Consider the following 25,455-nt stretch of genomic DNA (forward strand, 5'->3'; position numbering starts at 1 on the left):
CTTTAGTTTCTGTGTGTGGCCAAAGCTGGGGACCATGTAAAACAGAACATATTGCAGCCTTTACTCCCCATCCCCACTCCATCTCCAGCCTCAGATGAACAGAGAATGATACCCTCTCCCTGTTATCTCCAAGATGATGGGGTCCCCTGAGCAGGCAGTGATTGTGTCCCAGTGGCCCTTTGCCTTACATCTGGTCCAAGCCTGACTCAGGGCACGGCTTCGCCTTCCCCTCCCCCACTGCAGCTACTGGCCCTGCCCTGGTGCCCTTCACCCTCAACTTCACCATCATCAACCTGGGCTACACAGAGGACATGCGGCCGGGCTCTGCCAAGTACAACTCCACAGAGTCAGTTCTACAACGCCTGGTGAGAGCCCCCTGCTACACATCCCTCCTTTCCAACTTCCTCTCCACCCTCTTGAGTCACCTTGCTACAATTTTTGGAGGATACAGAGGGCTGGGGAGGCAGACATGTCCAGGTTCAAAACTTGGAACTGCCACAGACAAGTGGTGTGACTTTGGAGTCATAATCTTGCCTTTTGGTACTGCTTCCTCATCTATAAACAGAGATAATAAAAGCACTTATCCCAAAGGGTCCTTTAGAGAATTAAATGTGAGATAAGATGATTAGGAAGCTGTTGTTTTATTCAAACATATTGTGTCTTAAGTGATGATTAATTTTGCATTAATTTTTCATTCACCCACTCCCTCCTCCTCAGTTCAAGCCCTTGTTCACCAACAGCAGCATTGGTTCACTCTATACTGGCTGCAGACTGACTGCGCTAAGGTGAGACTTCTTCCTCTTTGTCTTGCCTTCAGAGGTGTGGTAAAGTGTGGGTCTGTTGGGCTGGCCTTTTCTAGACTAGGCAGAGCAAGTGAGGTGCCTAGGGCACAAAATTTATTTAAGGAGATGCTAACACTATACTTGCATAGCACTGAGAGGGAACACTCCTTACATGTTGTGCCTAGGTCCTTGCTTACTTCACGCTATTCCCAGCTCTGGGGCTAGTCCTGTGCACTGCCCTCTCTAGGTCATCTTAAATCCAATCAGACAGTCAGACTCTCAAGACCTGAATAGGCCATCCATGACTTCAGTTTCACTTAGAAGGATATGGACAGGAAACAGCACGCCAGCAGGACGGCGCTGGACATTTATTTTTTGCAAGAGCCTTCTGGGCAGTCCAAAGGCTATTCTTTTGGCCTCCCGAATGACAGTTCATGTGCAAGGAAATGAAATCTCAATGGATAGGTGCTGAAGCCACCTTGGGTTAGTTGTCCCATGTCCCAAAGAGGAACCAATCTTTTGTAAAAGACCTGCCCAGTTACCAGTGTCACCACATGCCCAAGGAAGCCCAAAGCTGTAGCTTCCTTCCAGGTATTGATGTCCATTTATGGTCCTTCCAGAAAAGATGCAGGTCATCAACCATTTTCACCATAAGCAGCATCACCAGACATAACAGCTGACATTGTGCCTTTATCAAGTCTCTAGGAGAACAGACCTAGAAGCAGCTTAGCTCAAGGCCACTTCCATCCTGCTGAGGTACAAGAGACACTCCATCTCTCCCCAGTAATGCTCTCTGGCAGTGCAACCTGCTGGATCCCCCAGGTTATCCCTTCAGGCCTAGTTTCTCCTGCTGCCCCAGAGAGCTAGTAATGCAACAGACAGGTGGGCAGTGGGCAGAGGTCTCTGCAATGTGGAGTCTCATGTTCAGATGCTCAGATCCAAAAATTGGGTTGGATCAGCTTTCTGAGAGCTGATAAGTCTCTGTTCAGAGCTGCTGTCCAGTCTTTCTAGGGATTGTGAGTGCTCTGTAAACATTTGTTTAATTAAGCAATTAATTAATTAATGAACACTTGTCATGTACCTGACACCAGGGCTGAGTGTTTTTTTTTTTTTTTGTGAGGAAGATCAGCCCTAAGCTAACACCCATGCTAATCCTCCTCTTTTTGCTGAGGAAGACCGGCTCTGAGCTAACATCTATTGCCAATCCTCCTCCTTGTTTTTCTCCAAAGCCCCAGTAGATAGTTGTACATCACAGTTGCACATCCTTCTAGTTGCTGTATGTGGGACGCGGCCTCAGCATGGCCGGACAAGCGGTGCATCGGTGCGCGCCCGGGATCCGAACCCGGGCCGCCAGTAGCGGAGCGCGCGCACTTAACCACTAAGCCACGGGGCTGGCCCCCAGGGCTGAGTATTTTATATCAATCATTTCTGAATCCCATCACATTCCAACAAAGTGGTTACAGCATTATCCATGCTGCAAAGATGGGAGAACTGAGTCAGAGGTGCTTGTGTGGATTATTCAACAAATGACAGAGCTAAGGTTTGAACCAATGGTTGCCTGACTCTAAACATCCACTCTGGTCCTTTGTGGCTTGAAGATGCCCCTTCTCTTGTGAGTGGCTCATACCTGAGAGCAGATAAACAGGCATCCAAGTACAAGTGGGCTGATGAAAGGATGTCCTACCAGAGATGCGCTTCTGTCCTATTCCCACACCCATGTCCTTCTCGCCCCAGGCCTGAAAACGGTGGAGCAGCCACAGGAGTTGACGCCATCTGCACCCACCATCCTGACCCTGCAGGCCTCGGGCTGGACAGGGAGCGGCTCTACTGGGAGCTGAGCCACCAGACCCATGGTGTCACCCAGCTCAGTCCCTACATCCTGGACAGGGACAGCCTCTATGTCAACGGTGAGCGTCTGGTGGGGACAGGGGTCTCCTCCTGCACCCCAGATGGATTCTTCTGTTGCTGCTTTGAGCTCTGGCCAGAGGAGGCATCCATGTCTGCTTCTAGATTTCTCTCTCCTCACTCTTTTCTTTGTGAGGTACCCTTTCCCCACAGAGGGCTACATCACACGCAGAGAGAGATGGAGAGTCAGAGAAAAGTTATAGGAGGCACAACTCAGTGCCTGGAAGGGACACAACCTCCTGATGGCATCCATTCTTCCACCAATGGCCAGCCCCTTCATCCCTTCCTTAACCCTTTCAAACATCCTTCCTCACTCTTACCCACTCTCTGCAGGTTACACCAGACAAGCTTTGACCTCCATCCCCAGTGGTAAGTGTTCAAACCCTATGTGGCCCCATGCCTCTACAATGCCTTGTGAGGGCAGCTAGTCCTTCCTCCCCAATTCCAGGGTCTCATGGAGGAAGGGTCCTGGTTACTCCCACCTCTACCTTCTGTGACTGAGGCTGGGCATCAGGGTCCCCTGTCTCTGGCATCTCCAAGGTGATGAGATGGCGTCATTCTCATTTCTGATGCTCTCTCCTCAGTTTCTGTGACTTCCACACCCTTGAGAACCTCAACGGCTCCAATCTCCTTCTCTAGCTCTACAGGTAAGAGCCTTCTCTTCATGTCTCCCTCCTTCCCACCCACCTGCCTCCATGCTTAGCAATGAGAAGGACAAGAGAGTATGAACAGGAAGGTCAAGGCAAGGGGACAGTGTCAGGGGGATAAATCTTTGGGTTTGGAGAGCTCTGTGACTCCAGGTTTTCAATCCCAGACTGAAGGAGTAGCTCCTTGTAATCTATTCTTGGCTTTCTGTTAAGGTTTTGTATCAGTTAGCTTACTTACTAACAACATAACAAATGACCCCCAAATTTACTGGATTAAAACAATAATTTGCTACTGCTCATTAGTATATAGGTCAGCTGGGCATTTCCTGTAGTCTGAACCAGGCTTCCTTATGTGTCTACAGTCACCTGCAGATTCCTAGGTGACTCTGCTTCTGGAAGATGCCTGACTGATGGTTAGGGTGCCTCAGTTCTCCTTCACGTGACCTCTCATCATCCAACAGACTAGCTTTGGCTGGTTCATATGGTGGTCATGGAGCACCTAACACTCAGAGAAGGCAAGACCCAGTGCACAAACACTTTTCTCACCTCTACTTGCATCACATTTCTCTTGTCCCATTGGCCAAAGCAAGTCATGGCCAAGCTGGAGTCAAGGGGTGGAGAAATAGACTCCCACCTCTTGGTGGAAGGGGCTGCAACACCACATTGAAGGGTGTAGATGCAGGGAGGTGAGGAATTTGTGGCCATTTTTACAATCTACCCCAGGTGACCTACCAGGGACCAACTTGTGACCATGTTGGCCTTAGGAGACCTGGAGGGGTCAGTTAGTGAGACCAGATCCAATGGTACATTCTAGAACAATTCCCAAAGCTTTACCTTCTGCTATAATTGAATGGAAATAGTCAAGGGCAAATCCAGGACTAATTCCCAAAGGGCAGAGACTAAAGGGGTCAGCAGAGAAAGCAGACACAATGACAACAATGACAACAAAGCAATGACAGCAGCCTTCATTGATCGTTTGTCACATAACACGGACCCTGCTTTACATGTGTGACCTTCAACCTCTGCAGGTGGACACTGCTATTTCTCCATTTAAGAGAGACACAGACTGGTTCTTGGGGGGCTCAGTGATTTTCTGAGGTCACACAGCCGATAGATGGGCAAGACTCAACTCTAAGTCATTCAAATGCTAGAGTCTGAGCTTCTGTCCTAAAATAGCTATGTGGCCTTGGGGAAGTGACTTAACCTCTCTTAAACTCATTTTCATCCTATGTCATTTGGGGGTAAGTAACAGAACTCCCCTCCAGGGGTTGTGTGAGGAATACATGAGATTCTGGATGGAAAGTGCTTAGCACAGAGTATAGCATAGAGTAAGCTCTTACCAAACATCAGCTGTTATTATTGCTGCTATTTTTATTGTCATTATTATTATCATTACTAATAACAGAAGAATAAAATAAAGTTTCCCATTCTGGGAGGAGACACTCTGACCTCTTGCACCAGATGTGAATGAACTGGGCAACAGGGATGTGGATCCAGACTCTCTCCCATGACCCCTAAATCTAGCTCAGGCAGTGACCCAGGGCGTGACTTCTCTCCCAACCTCACTGCAGTCTCTGGCCCTGACCTGGTTCCATTCACCCTTAACTTCACCATCACCAACCTGCACTACATGGAGGACATGCAACCTCCTGGCTCAGCGAAGTTCAACAAAATAGAGAAGGTCTTGCAGCGCCTGGTGAGAGCCCTGCTCACCTCTCCCTGCCTCCCAACTGATGCCAGCCCCACCCACCTATCCTATGCCCCATCCACCTATCCCATGCCCCACCCACCTATCCCATGCCCTGCCCACCTCATCCTAGCTCTGCCCCAGTCCTGCTCAGTGGTCTACTCCCCTCCCTCTCCTTCTTCAACAGCTCAGACCCTTGTTCAAGAACACCAGTGTCGGTCCCATCTACACCGGCTGTAGGCTGACCTCGCTCAGGTGAGACCTCCAGAGAAGATAGGCCAGTGAAGCATAGTGGAGATTCTAGCCCACAGTCCTCTAGGGCTGGGTCCTCCCTTTGGCCTCAGCCCTTTCCAGCTCCCCACCTGGGACAGCCACTGTCCCTCAGGCTCCTGGCTCCCAAGCCCTGCTCTGGACCTTCCCATCCTCCTGAGCCTCAAATCTCCCGTGCATTATTTACTAGGAACAAAATGACAAAATGTAGCAACTTGATAATATGCACCAAATTCCTTCTTAAAGGACGCACCCCAGATCCTTCACAAAGGGCACACCCACAGCCCCCCATGCCTCCAACCCCACACCACATAGAAACATTTCTGACGTCTAACATACAACAAGCACTTAGTGTGTGTCAGACTTTGGGGTTCTGGACACATGGTCGCTATTGACATTCTGGGCTAGATAAATCTAGCTGTAGGTGGCAGTCCTCTGCACTCTAGTATATTTATCAGCATCTTGGCCTCTACTCACTGGATGCCTGTAGTACCTCAGTCCCCCAAAGTTGTGACAACCAAAAATGTCTCCAGACATTGTCAAATAGCCCCTAGGAGTGCAAATCCAAGGGGAGAGTTATATGGTTCCCGTACATCATCTCCCTAAACTCTTTGAACATCACCATTAATATCCTCATTTTACCGTGAAACATTAAGGCACAAAAATGTTAAGGAACTTTCCCAAAGCCAATAGCTGCCCACGGTAGAGCCAGAATTCAAGCCCAGTGTCCTCAGAGCCCACACCTTTTCTCTCTAAGCTTTGCCTCTTTTCTTTGGAGAGGACCATAGGTTTGCTCCTCTTCTTCATGATCCCAGCCTGCAATTCTCTGCTTCATTCTGGTGCAGACGTGTAGAACTCGGCACTAGTTCAGCCAGTGATGGGGGTTCCCAAGCATGAGTGGCCGGCTCGGTTCCAAGGTCTCTGGAAGGGTTTAGCCTCAGTGGGTGTCTCCCCAGAATTCTCTCCATGACTCCAAAAGTAGAGTTTGAGAAAGGATTCCCTTCCTGAAGTGCTAGGAGAGAGAGGGATGGAAGGGAGTCATCTTTCTTAGAGCCTAGCCTAGGATGCTGATGCACCCACAGCAAAAGTGGACCCTCCACTACCCTGGCCTGGAGTTCCACAAATTTTCATTCATTCCACAGACATTGCTTGAGTACCTACTGTGTCCAAGCTCTGTGCTCAGCTCTGAAAACTCAATGGGGGCCAAATCACAGACTCTGCCATCAAGGAGAGTGCACTATATTAATTATATGTAAACATATGCAAACATATGTACATATTAATTATGTTTACACATTAATTATATATTAATGTTATTATATATGTTATATATTATATATAATATTATATATGAATATATTTATGTGATATATAATTTATATGTTTACATATTAATTGTATATTAATGTTATTGTTTGTAATATATGTTACATATAATATGTAAGCATATAATTAATAGTAACAATAATGGTAAGTAAAAATAATCGCAGCACTCACCTAGCGCTTAGGATGTACCAGATACTATTCTAAGCACATTACTTATATCATCAGATTTAATCCTCACAAGATACACCTGGGTACTGATTATACCCATTTTATAGATGAGAAACTGAGGCTCAGAGAGACTACTGAAGTGCTGAGAAATTAGGGAAGTGTAGTGGATCTACGAAGAACGGAGATCGAAGCTCATGCCTGGAGAGCAGTAAGTGATGGCCAGGAGACACAGCTCTGGGCCAGGAGGAGTGTTTCAGGGAGAGAGAACAACAGGAACAGAGAGCAGTGTCTAAGGTAGAGAGGGCATGCAGAGCAGAAACACTCAACTGCAAGGGGTAAGGCGGAGAGGTAAGCAGGGCAGGCCTGGGTGCCCTAATATGCATATTGGGACATTGGGCTTCACCCACAGCCAGTAGGGAGCCAAGGAAGGATTTCAGCAAATATCTGTTGACAGAACCCCACCACTTTCTAACTTTCCCTTCAGTATCCTCACAACATTCTCAAGAACCGTCTGCAGATGGATCCTCATTATCTCCACCCCTGTATCCCTCCCTCCACAGACCTGAGAAAGATGGAGTAGCCACCAGCGTGGATGCTGTTTGCACTCACCACCCTGACCCCATGGGCCCTGGGCTGGACAGAGAGCGACTGTTCTGGGAGCTGAGCCAGCTGACCCAAGGCACCACCCAGTTGGGTCCCTACACCCTGGACCAGAGCAGTCTCTATGTCAATGGTGAGCAATGGCTACTTTTGCTTTGCTGAATTGTTGAGCCTGCATTCTCCCCCTCCACGCCTCCTTTATTCCTTCTCTACCTCCAGCACCTCCTCTCTCTCTTTACCTCTCTCTCTGCAGGTTACACAAACCAGGCTTCAGAAACCACCCCCAGCGGTGAGTACTCAGTGGTCTTCAGAAGCCCCCCAATTAGGGAAGGAAGCAACAAGGCTCTGCCCACATCTCCAGCTGTCAGGGAGGGAAGGAGTCAAGGACACAGGCTGGGAAGTCATTGTGATAAGAGTCATCTGTGAATCACCTCTGTGTTGTCTGCTGAACACAGAGAAATGGCCACTAAATGTTGGTTGGGTGGATGGATGGAGGAAAGTAAGTGAACAATTGAATTGAAATAAATAAGAATGGAAGGTTGTAGACTGTCTCTTTCAAAGCTCTGTAGCTTCCAAATCATTCCCTCCTTCACCTGCAGCGTGTGATGGTCTAACATTGTCCACACTGGTGATTCTGGCATCACCCCAAGGACCCTCAGCCATCGCTGTGGTCTCTAGTGAGATGGCTGCTGGTCTCAGGGCTATGGTCCCACGCCCTGCCCCCTACTATATCCATCTCAGCTGGCCTCAGCATGGCCTCTCCTCTCCTTCCCCTGCTGCAGCCCCAGAACCACCCCTGGTGCCTTTCACCGTCAACTTCACCATCACCAACCTGCGCTACATGGAGGACATGTGGCCTCCAGGCTCTTTGAAATTCAACACCACAGAGAAGTCCCTGCAGCTATTGGTGAGAGCCACGCCCACTCTACCCAGCCCCACTCATTGATGCCAGCCCCACCCACATCACCTATGCCCTGCCCATTGATGCCAGCCCCACCCACATCACCTATGCCCTGCCCATTGATGCCAGCCCCACCCACATCACCTATGCCCTGCCCATTGATGCCAGCCCCACCCACATCACCTATGCCCTGCCCATTGATGCCAGCCCCACCCACATCACCTATGCCCTGCCCATTGATGCCAGCCCCACCCACATCACCTATGCCCTGCCCATTGATGCCAGCCCCACCCACATCACCTATGCCCTGCCCATTGATGCCAGCCCCACCCACGAGGCCAGTTCCGCCCACCTAACCTCCATCCTGCATACTGACACCAGCCCTGCCCGCTGATGACCACCTCTCCACTCCTGCCCCATCCCCCGGTGCTACCCTCACCCATCTCACTCTTGCCCCACCCACTGGATGACCATCTTGCCCTGCCTCTCAACCCACCTGTTTACTTCCCTTTACCTCACCCACAGCTTAGACCCTTGTTCAAGAACACGAGTGTGGGCCCCCTGTACTCCAGCTGCAGACTGATCCTGCTCAGGTGAGACCTTGGAATAACCAGCCAGGGCTGACTCAAGTGCTCCCAGACCCAAGCAGGAGTTTGGTTCACTTCCTTCCTGCCATCCCTGTCAATGTCCTCAGCAGAGGTGGAGTTCAGGAGGCACTAGCTCCAGGACCAATGCCTCTTGTGATTGTAACTCTCCCTGCTAACTGTCCCCAGATTCTGCACAGCCCATCAGCAGGATTGGGCCCCTAGCCTGGTCATCCTTCTGAATTCCCTCCTCCCCTCTTTTTGACCAATGAGGCCATATCCTTTAGGTTTTCAATTCTGTCACCAGAATTTTTCTTAAGACAAAGGTGCCTTTTCCACTGGCTTTAATCCCATATTCCAGCTCTTCACCTGTCTCGGTATGAGCTCTCCTGTCTCCATGCCATGAGGAAGCAGGTCTCTGGCTTGCAAATTAATAATAATTCTCCCATCTACTGACTCCATTCACAGACCCAGGCTGGCCAGAAGCCAGTGCACTCAGAGAATCTAAGTCTGGCTTCTCATCTGTCTACCAGCCTTCTCATTTCCTCTGGCCCCTTCCTGTCCTGCCCCCAAGGATCTCAGGACCCCTCCCTAGGGACTTTATTTATTGTCATCCCCCTCACCTGCTCTTCCCAGGCCTGAGAAGAATGGGGCAGCCACTGGAGTGGACGCCGTCTGCACCCACCACCCTGACCCAGAGGGCTGCAGCCTGGACAGAGAGCAGCTGTACCGGGAGCTGAGCCAGCTGACCCATGGTGTCACTCAGCTGGGCTCCTACACCCTGGACCAGGACAGTCTGTACATCAATGGTGAGGGGCTGCCATCTTTTTTTGCATTTCAACAGGTCCCACATACTCCCTCTTCATTCTTCCCTTTCCCTATCCCCCCACTTCCTCACCCTAACTCCCTCTACCTGTGCAGTTTACACCCCGCAGACCCGGACCACCACTCCTAGCAGTGAGTATCCTGAGGCTTCAGAAATCTCTACAACCCTCTGTCTGAGTGCGAGCTCCTAGGAATGGAAGAGGCCAGGAGCCCACTGCCTCCACTCCCCATCCCCACCTTACCTCCAGCCTCAGAAAACAGGGACTAATACCCGTTAAAGCACCAGAAGTGGGCGCCACCTTCTTGGCATCTCAGGGATAATGAGGTCCCCAAACCAAGCCCTTGGGGTATTTTCTCCCCAGCTTCTGTAATAACAGTGTCTGCATCAATGGTAAAGAGCTGTGTTGGGTGTGGGTCTCCCTCTTCCACACTGAGTGGGCTCTGCTGCAACAGGTTATGCACGGAGTTGACCTCCACGGGGTCATGGTGCTTTGAGTAAGTCTTTTGCCTCTCTGGGGATGGGAGGGTGGATTTTGTCTCTTCCAGGTGAGCAGTCTGTCTTCCTTTTAATGAGCCACAGCTGTGATGGTCCAGCCTCCATCTCTCCAATGGCCAAGTTGCTTCTTCATTGACTGCCTCTCCCTTCCTCCTTCCTCAACACCTCTCCCTCTCTTTACAGGTTACACTCATCCAGCCCCGGCCACTACCCCCAATAGTGAGTATTTCAGACTTCTGTGCACCTGTGACCACCAACCTTCCCCTAAAAATAGCAGCTGCTCAACCAGCCAACCCTTCCCCACTATCACTCACCATCTGGATGTAGAGGAGGCCAGAGGACAGGCATAGAAATGTGGGCTGAGTCAGAGGTGACAGGAATTACCCTCCCTCTCACTCCTCACACAACCGGGGATGATGTCCTAACTCCAAGTTAAATGGGGCATAGAGAGAGATGCACATTTTATAACTATAGCCACCACTGCTGCCACTATTCCCTTAAAGGTATAGCACACTTTGGATATCATTCCTGATGTTTCTTTTCTTCAGCTGCTGTGACCTCCACATCCTTCCCAGTGTCCTCTCTGGCTCCATCCCCCTCCACTATGCCCGCAGATAGGAAGGCTCTTACTGGTACCAAAATCATTTGTACCAGATCACTTCTTCCCTCATTGCTCACTCGCCTTCCCTGAGGCAACTCATCCATTTCTGTGGATTTCGGGGATCATCTAAGTGCTCAGAATCCAAACCCCAAGTCTAACTCACACCACACAGCAGCTCCTGACCCTTGGTTCACCCACCTCCTGGACATCACCCAGTCTCTGACCCTGAAGTCGTCATCCTCTCCCAAACTTGCTCTTTCTCCTGATCCCCAAAGGCAGGGAAGCGGGCGCCAACCTTGACCCTCTCTCCTGCTCTCCTCCCTCATCCATCCATCACCAAATCATCTTTTCTCCCTTTAGAATCTCTCTCGAGTCCTTCCTTTCTCTGCATCTGCATCACTCAGCCTTTATTCAGGTCACTGGCATTTTTCGCTAGGAAGACTGCAGTAGCCTCCATTCTGGCTTCCTACAGTTCTCCACCCAGTAGCTGCAGCATCCCTCCCAATATACCTATGTCCAGATAATTCCTGTCTGGTTAACAATCTTCGGATGACTTCACTGGTCTGCTAATCAGTTTCAGACTGTGCTGCATGGTCACTGCGTCCCCTTTCTGGGCTCAGAGGATCCCTCCAGTCTCACACTTCTCCCTGGCCATAACAAAAGGACTTCTTCAAATTCCTTGAGTGCAACCACTCTGTCCTCCTGCTGGGCCTTAACCCAGGCTGTTGCTTCTGCTTGAGCACTCTTACCACTTGCTCAGCTCTTGTCTAACTCTTACTTACGCTTTTGGTCACGCTTGAAATGATGCTGCCTCAGTGCCCCTCCTGGAACTGCACAGCCCCCAGCTTCCAGTGAAGCATAATGATCTGATCCACAGCATTGAGATGCTATGCTCTATTCATCCCCTCAGAGCCCAGCATAGAGGCTTTCATACATTAGGTGCTCAATAAATGCTCACTGAATGAATGAGTGAAGGTTCTCGATGTCTTAGGAATTCCATAATGTTCTCTCCTTCAGCCCATGGCTGTAATTAGTTCACTGCTGGTGCCCCGTGGTCAGAGCCCCAGGCAACCTTGGTCATTATTATGGTCCCAACTGGACATCTTTCTCTTCCTTTCCAACTGCAGCCCCTGGCCTCACCCTGGTGTCCTTCACCCTGAACTTCACCGTCACCAACATGCATTACACAGAGGACATGGGGTGCCCAGCTTCTTCAGAGTTCAATGCCACTGAGAGGATCCTACAACACCGGGTGAGAACCTCTTGATGACCACTGCCAGCCCACCTCACCCCTTCTCATACAGCCCCTCAGCCCTTCTGCTCACCTCCTACTCTTTCTCCACCAGCTCCATCTCTTGCTCAATAAGACCAGTGTTGGCCCTCTCTATGCTGGTTGCAGACTGGCCTTGCTCAGGTGAGACCCCCACATGATGGAGTGATTCATTGGGTCAGGTGGACCCTCATGCACCAGTCAGCAGGGATCAGTTGCTGGACATGCTCCTGGAACCAGTGGCCTCCAGCACCCACCGTGAGACCTTCATGCCTCCTTCATGCCTAGTAGAAGAGAATGCTCAAGGCTTAGAAACGAACTATTGTGTTTATAGTCTATGGAATCCAGATGATACTTAGTTTCAAATGAAGGCTCTCTTCTTAGAAGAAGTGGGATAACCACTGCATCCTGTTTGCAAATTCTAATTAAGGTGTTTTCAGTCCTTAATTGTGAGGGAGTTGTCTCAGAGGAGAGACACTTAGGAGAGCCCCTCTGGACATCAGAGCAGCCCCTTCAGCATCTCCATCAGCATCCTCCTTTCCACTCTTGCTTTCCACACCCAGAAGGACCCCTGCTCGGTATTCCACATCCCCATATCCTTCTTCCCCAGGCTTGAGAAGGGTGGAGCAGCCACTGGAATGGACATTGTCTGTTCCTACCACTCTGACCCTGAGGGCCCTGGGCTGGACAGAGAGCGACTCTACTGGGAGCTGAGCCATGAGACCCATGGCATAACCCAGCTGGGGTCCTTCACCCTGGACAGGGACAGCCTCTACGTCAATGGTGAGGGCCTACAATCATGGTCTCTCTCCCAGTCAGAGATTTGTGTTGCCTCCATTTCTCTGAAGTGAGCTGTGATCCATCTCTGTCTCCTTCTGGTCTGGGTTCAGTCTTCTCATCACAGGGTAATCACTGGGTCCAGCCACCTTCCACCTCATTGCCTCCTCCCTGAACATCCCTCCACTGCCTCTTCCCCTCTGCTTTTCCCACAAAGGTCCCTAAATCCTTCTTGTCTCTTAATCCTTATGTTCACCCCAACTCTTGCTCAGCTCCTCTCGCCTTCTCTCCACAGGTTACACCTATGGAGCCGTGGCCCCAGCTACCACCAGTGAGTACTCCTGGCCCTGATTTCCTGGGTCCCCTCTGCACTTTGGGATTGGGGAGCACTTGTTCTCCTTCACCCCCTGTCTTTGTTGAGGGAAACTCTGGAAGGTTCCCTAACTCATCCCTTCTCTCTCTCCCGGGTTCTGGTGGAGAGTCCCAGCCCAGGGTGAGAAAGCCTTAGACACAGACATGTTCTCCACCACATCCTGACCCCACGTGGTTTTCACTATAATTCTCCCAAAGCCCTGCCCTTGGTCCTCCTTTCTTCCCCTTTATTCATATCTCTGCTTGTTGTTTTGAGAGGTTCTCCACGTCAGTGTTGCACCAGCTGTTGTTGGATTTTCAATGAACATTTATTGAAACTGACCACCTTCCAGGTGCCGTGCTAAGTTACACACTGTGTTAGTTTGCTAGGGCTGTCGCAACAAAATACCATGTACTACGTGGCTCAAACAACAGACATTTATTTTCTCACAGTCTGGGGGCTGGTGTCCAAGATCAAGCTGCAGGCAGGGCTGATTTCTCCTGAGGCCTCTCTCCTTGGCTTGCAGATGACCATCCTCTTGTGGCCCCTTCACGTGGTTGTCCCTCTGCACCATTCCTGGTGTCTCCCCGTGTGTCCTAACATCCTCTTCTCATAAGGACATCAGTCAGATTGGATTAGTCCCCACGCCAACAGGCTCATTCTAACTTAATTACCTCTTTAAAGGCCATATGTCCAAACACACTCACATTCTGAGGTACTAGGGATGAGGACCTCAATGTATAACTTTTAAGGGGGATACAATCCATCCCAAAACACATACACTCCATCCTTTAATTCTCACTATGACCATGTGACTTAGCTCCATTTCACAGATGATGAAGCTCAGGCTCAGAGAGGCTGCCAAGCCACACAGCAAATAAACAATAAAACACGGAATTCCTATCACTCCAAAACTCATGGTACCACTCTCCACGCTTTTCATCATCAGTTAATTTATTCCAAAAGTCATGCTGATTTTTGGTGCACACCCATTATGTTCAAGTTCATGGTCCAAACTCCCTTTGCATCCCCAGCCAACCCTGTAATGAGAACCTTGTAGGTTTTCAAGAATTAATTGCCCTTGCATTAGGGGGTGTGTTTTTTCAACCCTCTCAAACTATCCTTGGGTCTATTACTGGTCTTTTGCATCAAAGCATCCTCTCTCACTCCTTCCAACCACAGCAGGGTTCTGGGCTCCTGAAGTCCAATCACAACTGTCTTTTCCCAAATGATAGGATCAAGTTAAGTTAAAGTCAGCTCCATGGACTGTTTTGTTTATCACTGTCCAGTCCTTGGAATAGTTCATGGAGCATTATAGAGACAACTCGATGTACATGGAGGGAAAGCAAGGTGGATGGATGGAAGAAAAGAAGAAAAGATGAATGGGAAGAGGTAGGGAGAGAAGATGGAGAAGCAGATGGAAGGAAGAAAAGAGGGATGGGAGGAAGGAAAGGTAGGTGGATAGATGTAAGAAAGGAAAGGATAGAGAGAGGGTGCCAGGAGAGAGGGATAGATGGAAGAAAGGGGGATGGAAGGAAGGATGGACAGAAGGTTTCATAGAAGGAGGTGTGAAGGAGAAGAAGGAAGAAAGGAAAGGAGTGAGTTAGGAAGGAATGATTGATGTGTGAATTGATGAATGAATGGATGGATGGATGGATGGATAGGGATGAATGAGCAGATGGATGGATGGATGGATGGATGGATGGATGGATGGATGGATGGGTGGGTGGGTGGATGGATGGATGGGTGGGTGGGTGGATGGATGGATGGATGGATGGGTGGGTGGATGGATGGATGAAAGGATGGATGGATAGATGATAGAAGAAAGGAGGGAAGGGATAGAGAGAAGAAGAAAAAAATGTGTGTATGAAGGAAAGATGGAAGGAAGGAGAAACGGATGCTTGGAAGGAGTGATAAACAGAAGGGAGGGAGGGAAGGAAGAGGGGAGGTAAGCTTTTCTCCTAGAGTTTTGTCTTAAATATTTAGCCCCTGCATCACTCATCTGTACTAGATTCTGGCCATAGGGCCTCTGGTCTCACTTGCATCAATTATTCTACTTTTTTGGGGGTCTACACAGGTTACCCCAACTATTGAGCACTGCACCATAAGCATGAGTCTGAGCAAGAGTGTAGCAGAGGAGGCCATAAGCAAGGACCCAGGGGTTGGAGGACAGGGGTCCAACCAGATTCTCCCTCCTTCTAGCCATGAGACCCCAGGCAGGTGACAATTTCTGTACTTTGGTTTCCTCCTTTGTTTAATGTGAGTAATTCTAGTACCCAGCATATATTTATCCATTAAAAACCTCTCAATAGTAGGTGATCAGAAAGCATTTGCTTATTTATTTTATATAATAAATCCTTACATAGTGTTTACTCCATGCCTAGCACTGTGCTGAAGCCTTTTATAAAAATTAACTTGTTTAGACCTCATAACAACCTTTGAAGTAGGAATTACTATGATCTCATCTTATAAATAAGTAAATCGAGGTATGGAGATGTTGGTTACAGCTACTAGGATTGTTGGCTTTTTTTAACCACTGCACAGAAGATTGTCATACCTGGTTATAAGGGCAGGAGAGATAGGTGATAGATGATAGATAGATAGATAGATAGATAGATAGATAGATAGATAGATCGATCTCCTATTCTTACAACCAGATATGCCAACATTCTATGCAGTGGTTTAAGAAGCCAACAATCCAGGAGATACAGATATAGATTTGGATGTAGATATAGATAGATTTAGATGTCTGTCTATCTACAGAGATAGAGAGTGAGAGAGAGAGAGACTGAGGCACAGAGATACAAAGAGATAAGAGATGGAGAGCAGAGAGTATAGATGAAAATATCTGGGGTCATCAGTTCTGCATCAGCGTGGCAAGTTGGAGCCTTTCCTCTGGGGAAAGTACAAAGCCACCAGTGTTTCCACAGAGCCCTCCACTCCTGCACCTGGGTGGAAATGCCCATCTCAACCCCCCAAATCATTAGGCCTGCCCATACTCGCTGCTGGATTGTCTCCATTAACAAGTGACCCTCAGGCTCAATAGGAGGAGGATGTGCACCCTTTGAGCCCCATCCTGGGGTGGATATTGGGCCCCCCGACCTCCCCGCGAGCCTCAGCTCTCTCTGCACTTATCATAGCTGGGGAGGGCAGTGAGGAGCCATTCACGGTGAACTTCACCATCGACAACCTGCGCTACTCGGCGGACATGGGTCGCCCCGGCTCCCTCAAGTTCAACATCACAGACACCCTCATGCGGCACCTGGTGAGAGGCCTGCCTCCCCCTCCCACCTCCGTGACCCATCCTCAGCTATTGCCCATCTCTGACCACCGCTGACTCTCTCCTTCCTCTCCAGCTCAGCTCCTTGTTCCAGAGGAGCAGCCTGGGTCCCCGATACGCAGGCTGCAAGGTCACCTCCCTAAGGTGAGAACACCCCACCCCATGGCCACCACTGGAGGACACAGACTCCGAACTGTGCAGGCCACCCCCGGTTACAGCAGGCTATTCTTGGAGGGTCCTTTTCTGCATCTCTTTTTTTATATTACATTATTAATTTTTGAAATTGTGATAAAATACATATAGATATAAAAGTAGCCATTTTAACCATATATATGTGTACAATTCAGTGCCATCAATTACAGGCACAATGTTATGCACCCACCACCACTATCTAGTTCCAAAACTCTTTATCACCCCGAGCAGAAACTCTGCACCCACTGGCAATTACCCTCCAGTCTCTGGGTCAGGTTGTGTTCTGTTGGTATTTATGAAGCACTTCTCCATTCATATTCTCATTCAGCTGGTGACAACGGTACAGCTCCTCTGAGGCAGGTGGTGTCACCACAGTGACAAGACAGGCACCACTCCTGCCCTTATCTAGTGGAGAAAACGGATACTAAGGAGAAAAAATATCTAAGTAAAGTGATTTCAAATGGGGTAACATAATGTGGCGCATAAAGAAATAGAGAATGATGAGAAAGCAGCTTTACCCAGGGGACAGGGTAGCCTCTCTTTGGAGGTGACTTCTGAGCTGTGTCCCAATTGGAGAGAAGGATTCAGCCATGAAAACTGTTCCAGGTAGGAGGAAGAGCATGTGCAAAGGTCCTGAGGTGGGAATGAGCTTGGCATGTTCAATGAACAGCAAGGAGGCCAGTGTGACTAGAGCAGAGAGAGAGCAAGGGAGAGAGGGAGGAGAGGAGATCTGAGACATCAGCAAGGTTTATACCGTGTAGAGTCTTGGAGAAAATTGATTTTTTTATCCTTTCTTTTTTTTTTTTATTTTATTGAGTTCATAATGATTTATAAGATTATGAAATTTCAGGTGTACATTATTTTTTATCGGTTTCTGTATAGACTGCACTGTGGTCACCACCAGTAGTCTAATTTTCATCTGTCACCATATATATGTGCTCCTTTACCACTTTTGCCCACCCCCAGGCCCCTTCCCCTCTTGTAACCACTAATCTGTTCTCTCTGTCCATATGTTTGTTTATCTTCCACATATAAATGAAATCACGTGGTATTTGTCTATCTCTGACTTGTTTCACTTAATAATATTCTCAAAGTCCATCCATGTTTTGCAAATGGGATGATTTTGTCTTTTTTATGGCTGAGTAGTATTCCATTGTATATATATACAACATCTTCTTTATCCATTCATCCATTGATGGGCACTTGGGTTGCTTCCACATCTTGGCTATTGTGAATAGTGCTGCAATGAACATAGGGGTGCATAAGTCTCTTTCAGTTGTTGATTTCAAGTTCCTTGGATAGATACCCAGTAGTGGGATAACTGGGTCAAATGGTATTTTTATTTTTAATTTCTTGATAAATCTCCATACTGTTTTCCATAGTGGCTGCACCAATTTGCATTCCCACCAGCAGTTCATGAGGGTTCCCTTTCTCCACATCCTCTCCAACGTTTGTTATTTGTTCTCTTGGTAACTATAGCCATTCCAACAGGTGGAAGGTGATATCTCATTGTAGTTTTGATTTGCATTTCTCTAATGATTAATGATGTTGAAGATCTTTTCATGTGCCTGTTGGCCATCTATATGTCTTCTTTGGAAAAATGTTTGTTCATATCCTCTGCCCATTTTTGATTGGGTTGTTTTGTATTTTGTTGTTGAGTTGTATGCGTTCCTTATATATTTTGGAGATTAACCCCTTGTTGGATATATGATTTGCAAATATTTTCTCCCAGTTGCTGGGCTGTCTTTTCATTTTGTTCCTGGTTTCCTTTGCCTTGCAGAAGCTCTTTAGTCTGATGTAATCCCATTTGTTTCTCTTTTGTTTCCCATGCCTGAGTAGACATTGTATTTGAAAAGATGCTGCTAAGACCGATGTCAAAAAGTGTACTGCCTATATTTTCTTCTAGGAGTTTTATAGTTTCAGGTCTTACCTTCAAGTCTTTAATCCATTTTGAGTTAATTTTTGTGTATGGTGTAAGATAAGGGTCTACTTTCATTCCTTTGCATGTGGCTGTCCAGTTTTCCCAACACCATTTATTGAAGAGACTTTCCTTTCTCCATTGTATGTTCTTGGCTCCTGTGTCAAAGATTAGCTGTCAATAGATGTGTGGTTTTATTTCTGGGCTTTCAATTCTGTCTTTGATCTGTGTGTCTGTTTTAGTATCAGTACCATGCTGTTTTGATTACTATAGCTTTATAGTATATTTTGAAGTCTGGGATTGTGATGCCTCCAGCTTTGTTCTTTCTTCTCAGGATTGCTTTCACTAATTGGAATCATTTGTTGTGCCATATAAACTTTAGGATTCTTTGTTCTAAGGAAATTGGTTTTTTACAACTTGTGGTAAAAGACACATAACAAGGGCCAGCCTGGTGGCATAGCGGTTAAGTTCATGCATTCTGCTTCACCGACATGGGGTTCACAGGTTTGGATCCTGGGCATGGACCTACTCACCGCTCATCAGGCCATCCTGAGGCGGTGTCCCACATAGAAGAGCTACAGCTCTACAACTATGATACACAGCTATGTACTGGGGCTCTAGGGAGAAAAAAGAAAAAGAGGAAGATTGGCAACAGATGTTAGCTCAGGGCCAATCTTCCTCAAAAAAAATTCACATAACATAAAATTTACCATCTGAACCATTTTTAAGTGTACAGTCCAGTAGTGTTATGTATATTCACATTGTTGTGCAACCAATCTCTAGCACTTGCAAAACTAAAACTCTATACCCATTAAACGACAACTCCCCGGTTCCCTCTACCCTCAGATCTTGGCAACCACCATTCTACTTTCTGTTTCTATGAACTTGACTACTCTGGGTACTTCATCTAAGTGAAATCATACAGTACTTGTCGTTTTGAGACTGGCTAGTTTCACTGAGCATAATATCCTCAAGATTCATTCATGTTGTATCATGTGTCAGAAGTTCCTTCCTTTGTATGGCTTAATAATATTCCATGTGTGTATGTATCCTATTTTGTTTATCCATTCCTCAGGACTTTGGTTTTTCCATGGAGCAGGCAATGTACTGGGGGCTGAGGGTTCAACAAGACAACAGTGAACTAGACTGTCCCATTCCCTGACCTCACGGAGGTCAGCATCTTGAGGGAACAGGGAGAAATAATATATACTCACATAGAGGGTGACCACGGCTGTGATGGAGGAAGCACAGGGTACTGTGGGGACCAGAAGAGGTCCCTGAGCCAGCCCGGGAGGGTTCTTAGAGGAGGAGGTATCTAAGCTGAGACCTGAGGGATGAGTGGGAAATTACCCAGGTAAGGAGAAAAGGGGAGAGACTTCCAGACAGAAGTCACTGCATGTTCAAAGATCCTGGGGTCAGAGAGTATGGCCAGGTGGAGAAACTGCGAATGGGTCAGATGATATGAGGTATGCAGTGCCCACAGGTGGAGAGGTGCCGAGTGGGCTGCATTCCCCCAAAGGTCAACCTCTCCTTCCCCAGGTCAGTGAAGAATGGCGCTAAGACAGGGGTGGACGTCCTTTGCACCTACTGGCAGCCCCCCAGCGGCCTGGGTCTGCCTGCCAAGCAGGTGTTCCATGAGCTGAGCCGGCAGACCCGTGGCATCACCAGGCTGGGCCCCTATTCTCTGGACAAGGACAGCCTCTACCTCAATGGTGAGTGATTCTCAGCCCACCTCACTGGGGCCACCCCTTAACCCCAGAAGGGTCTCCATTTACCAGTCAGTTCTCCAAGGGAAGACTTGGGATAAACTCAGGTGTGAATCTGGACTCCACACTGACCCCACACAGCCACCCTGCAAGGCTAGTCCTTGATTAAACCCATTTTAACAATGAGGAAACTGAGGATCGGAAGGTTAAGTAATTTTCCCAGTTGGGTGTAGCTGAAGAGTGGTGGAGCCAGGGCATGAGTCCCAGTTGTCAGCATCCAATGCTGTGCTCCACTCGACACATTGATTCATAGAAGAGTCTTACTAGGGGGGACCCAGGGACTGAAAACCCATCTCTCTCCCCCAATTGCTTTCTTCTCACCCTTGACCAGGGGTGGGCTTCTCTCCTGGGTGGGGCCCCTAGGCCAGGAAGGGAGGCAGGCTCTCTGAACATCTAAGAGGTCCAAGCTTCGGACACACTGGGCATCAGTCTAGAATCCGGGAAGGGACATCTCATCTGGGGCTCTGAGAGGCAGAGCATGGCCATGGGGAGGTTGATTGGAATAACTCAGCTTCCTTCCTTTCTGTCCCCAACCTGGGAATGGTGTTTGTCCACTCACACTGTCATCACCATGGCCCCATCAGGTGGGAGGGAGACGTCCTGGTCCTTTATGACCCATCTTAGCAAAGAGGGAGACGGAGGTACAGAGAAGGGAAGGGACCCACCCACACCCACAGGAGGTGTGTGGACAGTCTGGATCTTGAAGTTCTGAGTTCACCTCTGTTCCCTTCTCATCGGCCATTGCAGAAGCCAGTTTAGAATTTTCCCTTGTAAACTGCACAAAATGCATGCTTCATTTTATTCACCCATTCAGCATTGACCAAGCATGGCTACCATAAGCCAGGCATTGTGCTGGGCACAGGGACAGAGATCGGCTACATGGACAACAGTCCTAATGTAGCCGATCTGTTTTGTTCAGTGCTCTATTCCCCAAATGCAATGGAATCTGGAACATTGCAAACTCTCGATAAATACTCATTGGAGGGATAGATTGGAGGGAGGGTGGAGGAGCAAATGGTGGGGTACATGGATATGTGGAGGGATGAATGTGTGAACATAACTGTGAAGAGAGCCTCTTGTTGGGGGCATGCTGGAGAGGTGGGCAGGGAAGCATCACTTCTAATCAGAACATCAGGAAAGTCTTTATAGTGGGGATGACATTTGAGTCTGATCTTAGAAGATGGGTAGATGCTCACCTGGTACAGAGGGAAAGGCATCTGGGCAGGAGCCCCGCATGGACAAAGGCATAGGACATCTGAGATTGTTTGCCACCCCCCCCCCATTAATGTGTGAATTTTTGGTTCCAGGTTATAATGAACGTGGTCCAGATGAACCTCCTACAAGTACGTATCTTTGATCCAGTGCCCATTTTAACCTCCATCAGTCTTGCAGAAACTCAGACCTGTCTCCTGAGTGTCAGTGGGAGAAAGAATGCTGAGTCCTTGGCCTCTGTTTGAACCTTCAGTCATGGTACTGGTTTTCTGAATTTTCCACACCCCTCTGGGTTGGAAGAAGAAATTTGAACAAGCATTCCTACAGGGATAAGGGTTGAGATCAGATAATGACCTTGCAGTCTGTGCCTCCTGAAAACAAAATCCCCTACAGGGGCTGCAGAAGGCAACTCAGTGTCAAGCTGCAAACTCTGTTGGCCACTCAGTGGTTTGGCCTAATTTGCCCATTCACTCTTCTAGTGGTCCATTCATCATCTTTTAACCCATGCGTTCTTCCATCCTCCCAGTTATCTCTTCTCTCAGACTCCCCCCTTCCTTCCTTCCTTCCTTCCTTCCTTCCTTCCTTCCTTCCTTCCTTCATGTCTTCATTCCATCCATCCTTTCATACTTCTATCCATCCATTGATCCATCCATCCATCCATCCATCCATTCACCCATCCATCCAACCATCCTTCTGCCTGTTCACCTGTTTGTCCTTTCTTCCTTCTGTCCTTCCATGCTCTTTCTTCTCATCTTTCCAACTTCTCTTCCTGTCTTTACTCTTCTTTCTTCCTTTCTCTTTGACCCTCCGTTTGTCCATTCTTCCTCTGTCCATCCAGGTATCCCATCTCTCTGTCCATTTTTCTGCCCGTCCATCTCTCTTCCGTGTTCAGTCTCTCTCTTGTTCACCCATCTCTCTCTCTTGCGTTCATCTCATCCACAGTCTTGCTCATCCCTCTACTCACACAGTCACCCCTCCCCTCACTTTCATTTATGGTTCACCTGTGAGTGGTGGTCCTGAGGCAGTCACTACTGGAGCCCAGGTGAGCCTGGGGGCTTCTCCCACTCTGTCCCTCCCTCATGACAGCCCTTTCCACAGCTCCTGAGCCAGCCACCGCATCCCTGCCTACTTCATCATCACCTGTGCAACCAGAAGCCACCACAGGTATCTGGGATGCCCCTTTTCCTTCCCAAAAAAAGCTCTCCAGTCCCACATTTCCACCAGCCAGTTGTAACCCAGGAGCTGGGAAGCCAGGGTGTGAAATTCTGGCTTTAGGGCAATCATGCTGATCACAAAGATTATACCAGAAATTTAGTCTGAGGCCAGCTCTCAGAGAGTCTCTAGTCTTGTGAAGTTAACATACCATTATAACACAATGTGGGAGGTTTTGGGGAGAGGCACCTGGCATAATTTGGAGGGGAAGAGCTTGCTAGAGAAAGTTTCACCAGAATGGAGTCTTTAAGAATGAGTAGGAGGGATCCAGGCAAATAGAGGATGAAGAGATTTCCTGGCAGAGGGGATTCCATGAGCAAAGTCTCAGTGGCCAGAAACAACATGGTATGTGGGGACAATTGAGAGGAATGTGGTTTGCATGAAGCATAAAGCTTAACTAGCAGTAGATGGATAAAATAAGACTGAAAGTTCCACAGCAGCCAAATTGGGAAAGGCCTTGAGTGCCACGTCAAGAAGCTTGAACTTAATGCTGAAGGCCATAGGGAGCCATAGGTGGTACTAGAGCAGTGGTAGCCCTAGTGAGATTTTCACTTTGTAAAAATTCTTCTAGTGTTCAATGTAGAGCACGTCCTTTAAACAAGGTATCTAGTGAGCCTGCTGGAGTGTTGGTCCGGGTGAAAGAAGTTAAGACCTGAGCTGGGACAGGGATGGAGTGTGTGTGAGGACCAGTGTGCAACTGGAATTGGTGTTACTGGGAGGGAGGAGGAGCTGAGCAGATGTGCTGGTTCTGACTTGGGTGACCACACGGGTGGGTGGTGGTGCAACTGGGAGAGAAGACGACAGATTATAACGAGTGCAGGATTCTGGTGTGGTCTCAGGCCAGCTCTCAGTGATGGCCATCGCTCTCCCTCTCTTCTTGCAGCTTTGGGGCACAACCTGAAGACCCTCACAGTCAACTTCACCGTCTCCAACCTCCAGTATTCAACAGACATGAGCAACAGCTCAGCTGTGTTCAACTCCACCGAGAGGGTTCTGCAGAGCCTGGTGAGACCCTGGTCCCAACAGCTCCTGATGGGATAAATCCCACGCAGCCCCTCCCCCACCCCTGTCCCTCCTGCTCATCCTCCTCCCCCTTCCTCCTCAGCTTGGGTCCTTGTTGAAGAAGAGCAGCCTGGGCCCCTTCTACTCGAGTTGCAGGCTGGTCTCCCTCAGGTAAGACCCTTCCTGAACATTTGATCACCACCTCTTTTGCAGTCTTCCCACTGATCTCCCATTTGCTCCTCCCTCCTTCTGGCCCCCACCCCCAGAGGTTTCAGGACCTCTCTCTAGAGTCCCCACATCCCTCTCTCCCCAGGCCTGAGAAGGAGGGGGCAGCCACCACCGTGGACGCTGTCTGCACCTACCACCCTGACCCCGTGGGCCACGGGCTGGACAGGGAGCAGCTTTACTGGGAGCTGCACCAGCTGACCCACGGTGTCACCCAGATGGGCCTCTACACCCTGGTCAGGGGCAGCCTCTGCGTCAGTGGTGAGTGTTCATGTGAACTTGGATTTACAGTGATCATTTCTTGTCGCTGTTCTATTTTATTTCCTCTTTAACAAGTCAGCCCAAGTTTTGGTGAGGGTACACCCTCCCTAAACCTCCATTGGGAGGGTCTCTCCTGTTATTTCAGGTAAATAGCATGAAATTCTTTGATCAAGGAATGTAATGAAATTAAATTCAAAACCAAAATATCTGACCCATGGGATCTCTTGGGACAAGGTTTCTCCTAGGTGAGGTTCCTCTAGGGCATTTTCTCACCTGTGGGCAATTCCGTCCCCAGGAGACACTTGGCAATGTCTAGAGACATTTTTCATTGTCACAACTGGGAGAGGAAACTCCTGGCATCTAATGGATACAGGCCAAGTACATTGCTAATGTCCTCCAATGCACAGGAGACCCCACCACCAAGAATTATACAGCCCTAAATATCAGTAGTTCTGAGGGTGAAAAACCCCACTGTACATGGTCCCCCAGTTCCTAGACGGGCACCAGACCAACCCTTACCACACTTTACTGCAATTACCTGTTTAATTATCCAACTCCCCTCTCACACTCTGAGCTCTGCCACTTTAGGGACATTAGGGTTTATCTAGTGAGGCACTGTATCCTCTGTTCTTAATATGTCGGTACATCATGGTACCCAATAAATGAGTGATCAAATGACAGATGAGTGTCTTAGGCCCTCATATTTGGGAATCCACTGCAGCTCACATTCATTCATTCAACAAACACATATATATGACCATTCTGTCCCAAGCTATGTGCTGTGTATAGAGTTAGAAGATATAGGTTTTGTCCGTGAAAAACTCACAATCAAGTGAACTAAAGATTATTTAGGGACACAAAAAAGGCAGAGACACTGTTGTTAACAGGGTGCCATGGGAGTTCAGAGAAGGGACAAGTCAAGGAGGGCTTCCTGGAAAAGGATTTTATGTTCCCTAAACTGTGCTACATGCTGGGACACGGCGAGAACAAGATAGATGAGTCCTTCCTCTCCTGGAGCTCCATCTCATTGGGCTCCTGAGGCATGAATAGGAGTTTTCCAGGAAAAGAAGAGGGTGGAAGAACATTCCAGGAAGCTGAAACTGCATCAGCAAAAGCAGAAAAGCTCACTCAGGAGAATCCTTGTAAAATTGCAGTTCTCCCCTCTTTGGGGTGATTTTCCATTTGGAGACCCTGCA

The 25,455-nt window shown here is 48.5% G+C and overlaps 1 protein-coding gene across 1 annotated transcript in view; it reads left to right on the forward strand.

Moving 5' to 3' along the window:
- The window catches only part of LOC101388001 (mucin-16), an 80,328-nt gene that overhangs the window by 45,992 nt on the left and 8,881 nt on the right, over window positions 1-25,455 (forward strand). The window contains exons 31-56 of the mRNA XM_087425286.1: window positions 244-365; window positions 718-785; window positions 2,517-2,689; window positions 3,021-3,056; window positions 3,272-3,334; window positions 4,906-5,030; window positions 5,209-5,276; window positions 7,346-7,518; window positions 7,639-7,698; window positions 8,168-8,237; window positions 8,338-8,623; window positions 8,812-8,879; window positions 9,507-9,679; window positions 10,375-10,410; window positions 11,920-12,044; window positions 12,139-12,206; window positions 12,673-12,845; window positions 13,135-13,170; window positions 16,332-16,456; window positions 16,548-16,615; window positions 20,121-20,293; window positions 21,655-21,690; window positions 22,658-22,723; window positions 23,655-23,776; window positions 23,877-23,944; window positions 24,087-24,259. Coding sequence (XP_087281412.1) covers window positions 244-365; window positions 718-785; window positions 2,517-2,689; window positions 3,021-3,056; window positions 3,272-3,334; window positions 4,906-5,030; window positions 5,209-5,276; window positions 7,346-7,518; window positions 7,639-7,698; window positions 8,168-8,237; window positions 8,338-8,623; window positions 8,812-8,879; window positions 9,507-9,679; window positions 10,375-10,410; window positions 11,920-12,044; window positions 12,139-12,206; window positions 12,673-12,845; window positions 13,135-13,170; window positions 16,332-16,456; window positions 16,548-16,615; window positions 20,121-20,293; window positions 21,655-21,690; window positions 22,658-22,723; window positions 23,655-23,776; window positions 23,877-23,944; window positions 24,087-24,259 — 2,754 coding nt within the window. The remainder of the gene's footprint in view (window positions 1-243; window positions 366-717; window positions 786-2,516; window positions 2,690-3,020; window positions 3,057-3,271; window positions 3,335-4,905; window positions 5,031-5,208; window positions 5,277-7,345; window positions 7,519-7,638; window positions 7,699-8,167; window positions 8,238-8,337; window positions 8,624-8,811; window positions 8,880-9,506; window positions 9,680-10,374; window positions 10,411-11,919; window positions 12,045-12,138; window positions 12,207-12,672; window positions 12,846-13,134; window positions 13,171-16,331; window positions 16,457-16,547; window positions 16,616-20,120; window positions 20,294-21,654; window positions 21,691-22,657; window positions 22,724-23,654; window positions 23,777-23,876; window positions 23,945-24,086; window positions 24,260-25,455) is intronic.

The sequence above is a fragment of the Ceratotherium simum genome, chromosome 39 (genome assembly GCF_057802395.1).
Source record: "Ceratotherium simum simum isolate JZ-2026a chromosome 39, ASM5780239v1, whole genome shotgun sequence".
Taxonomy (NCBI): domain Eukaryota; kingdom Metazoa; phylum Chordata; class Mammalia; order Perissodactyla; family Rhinocerotidae; genus Ceratotherium; species Ceratotherium simum.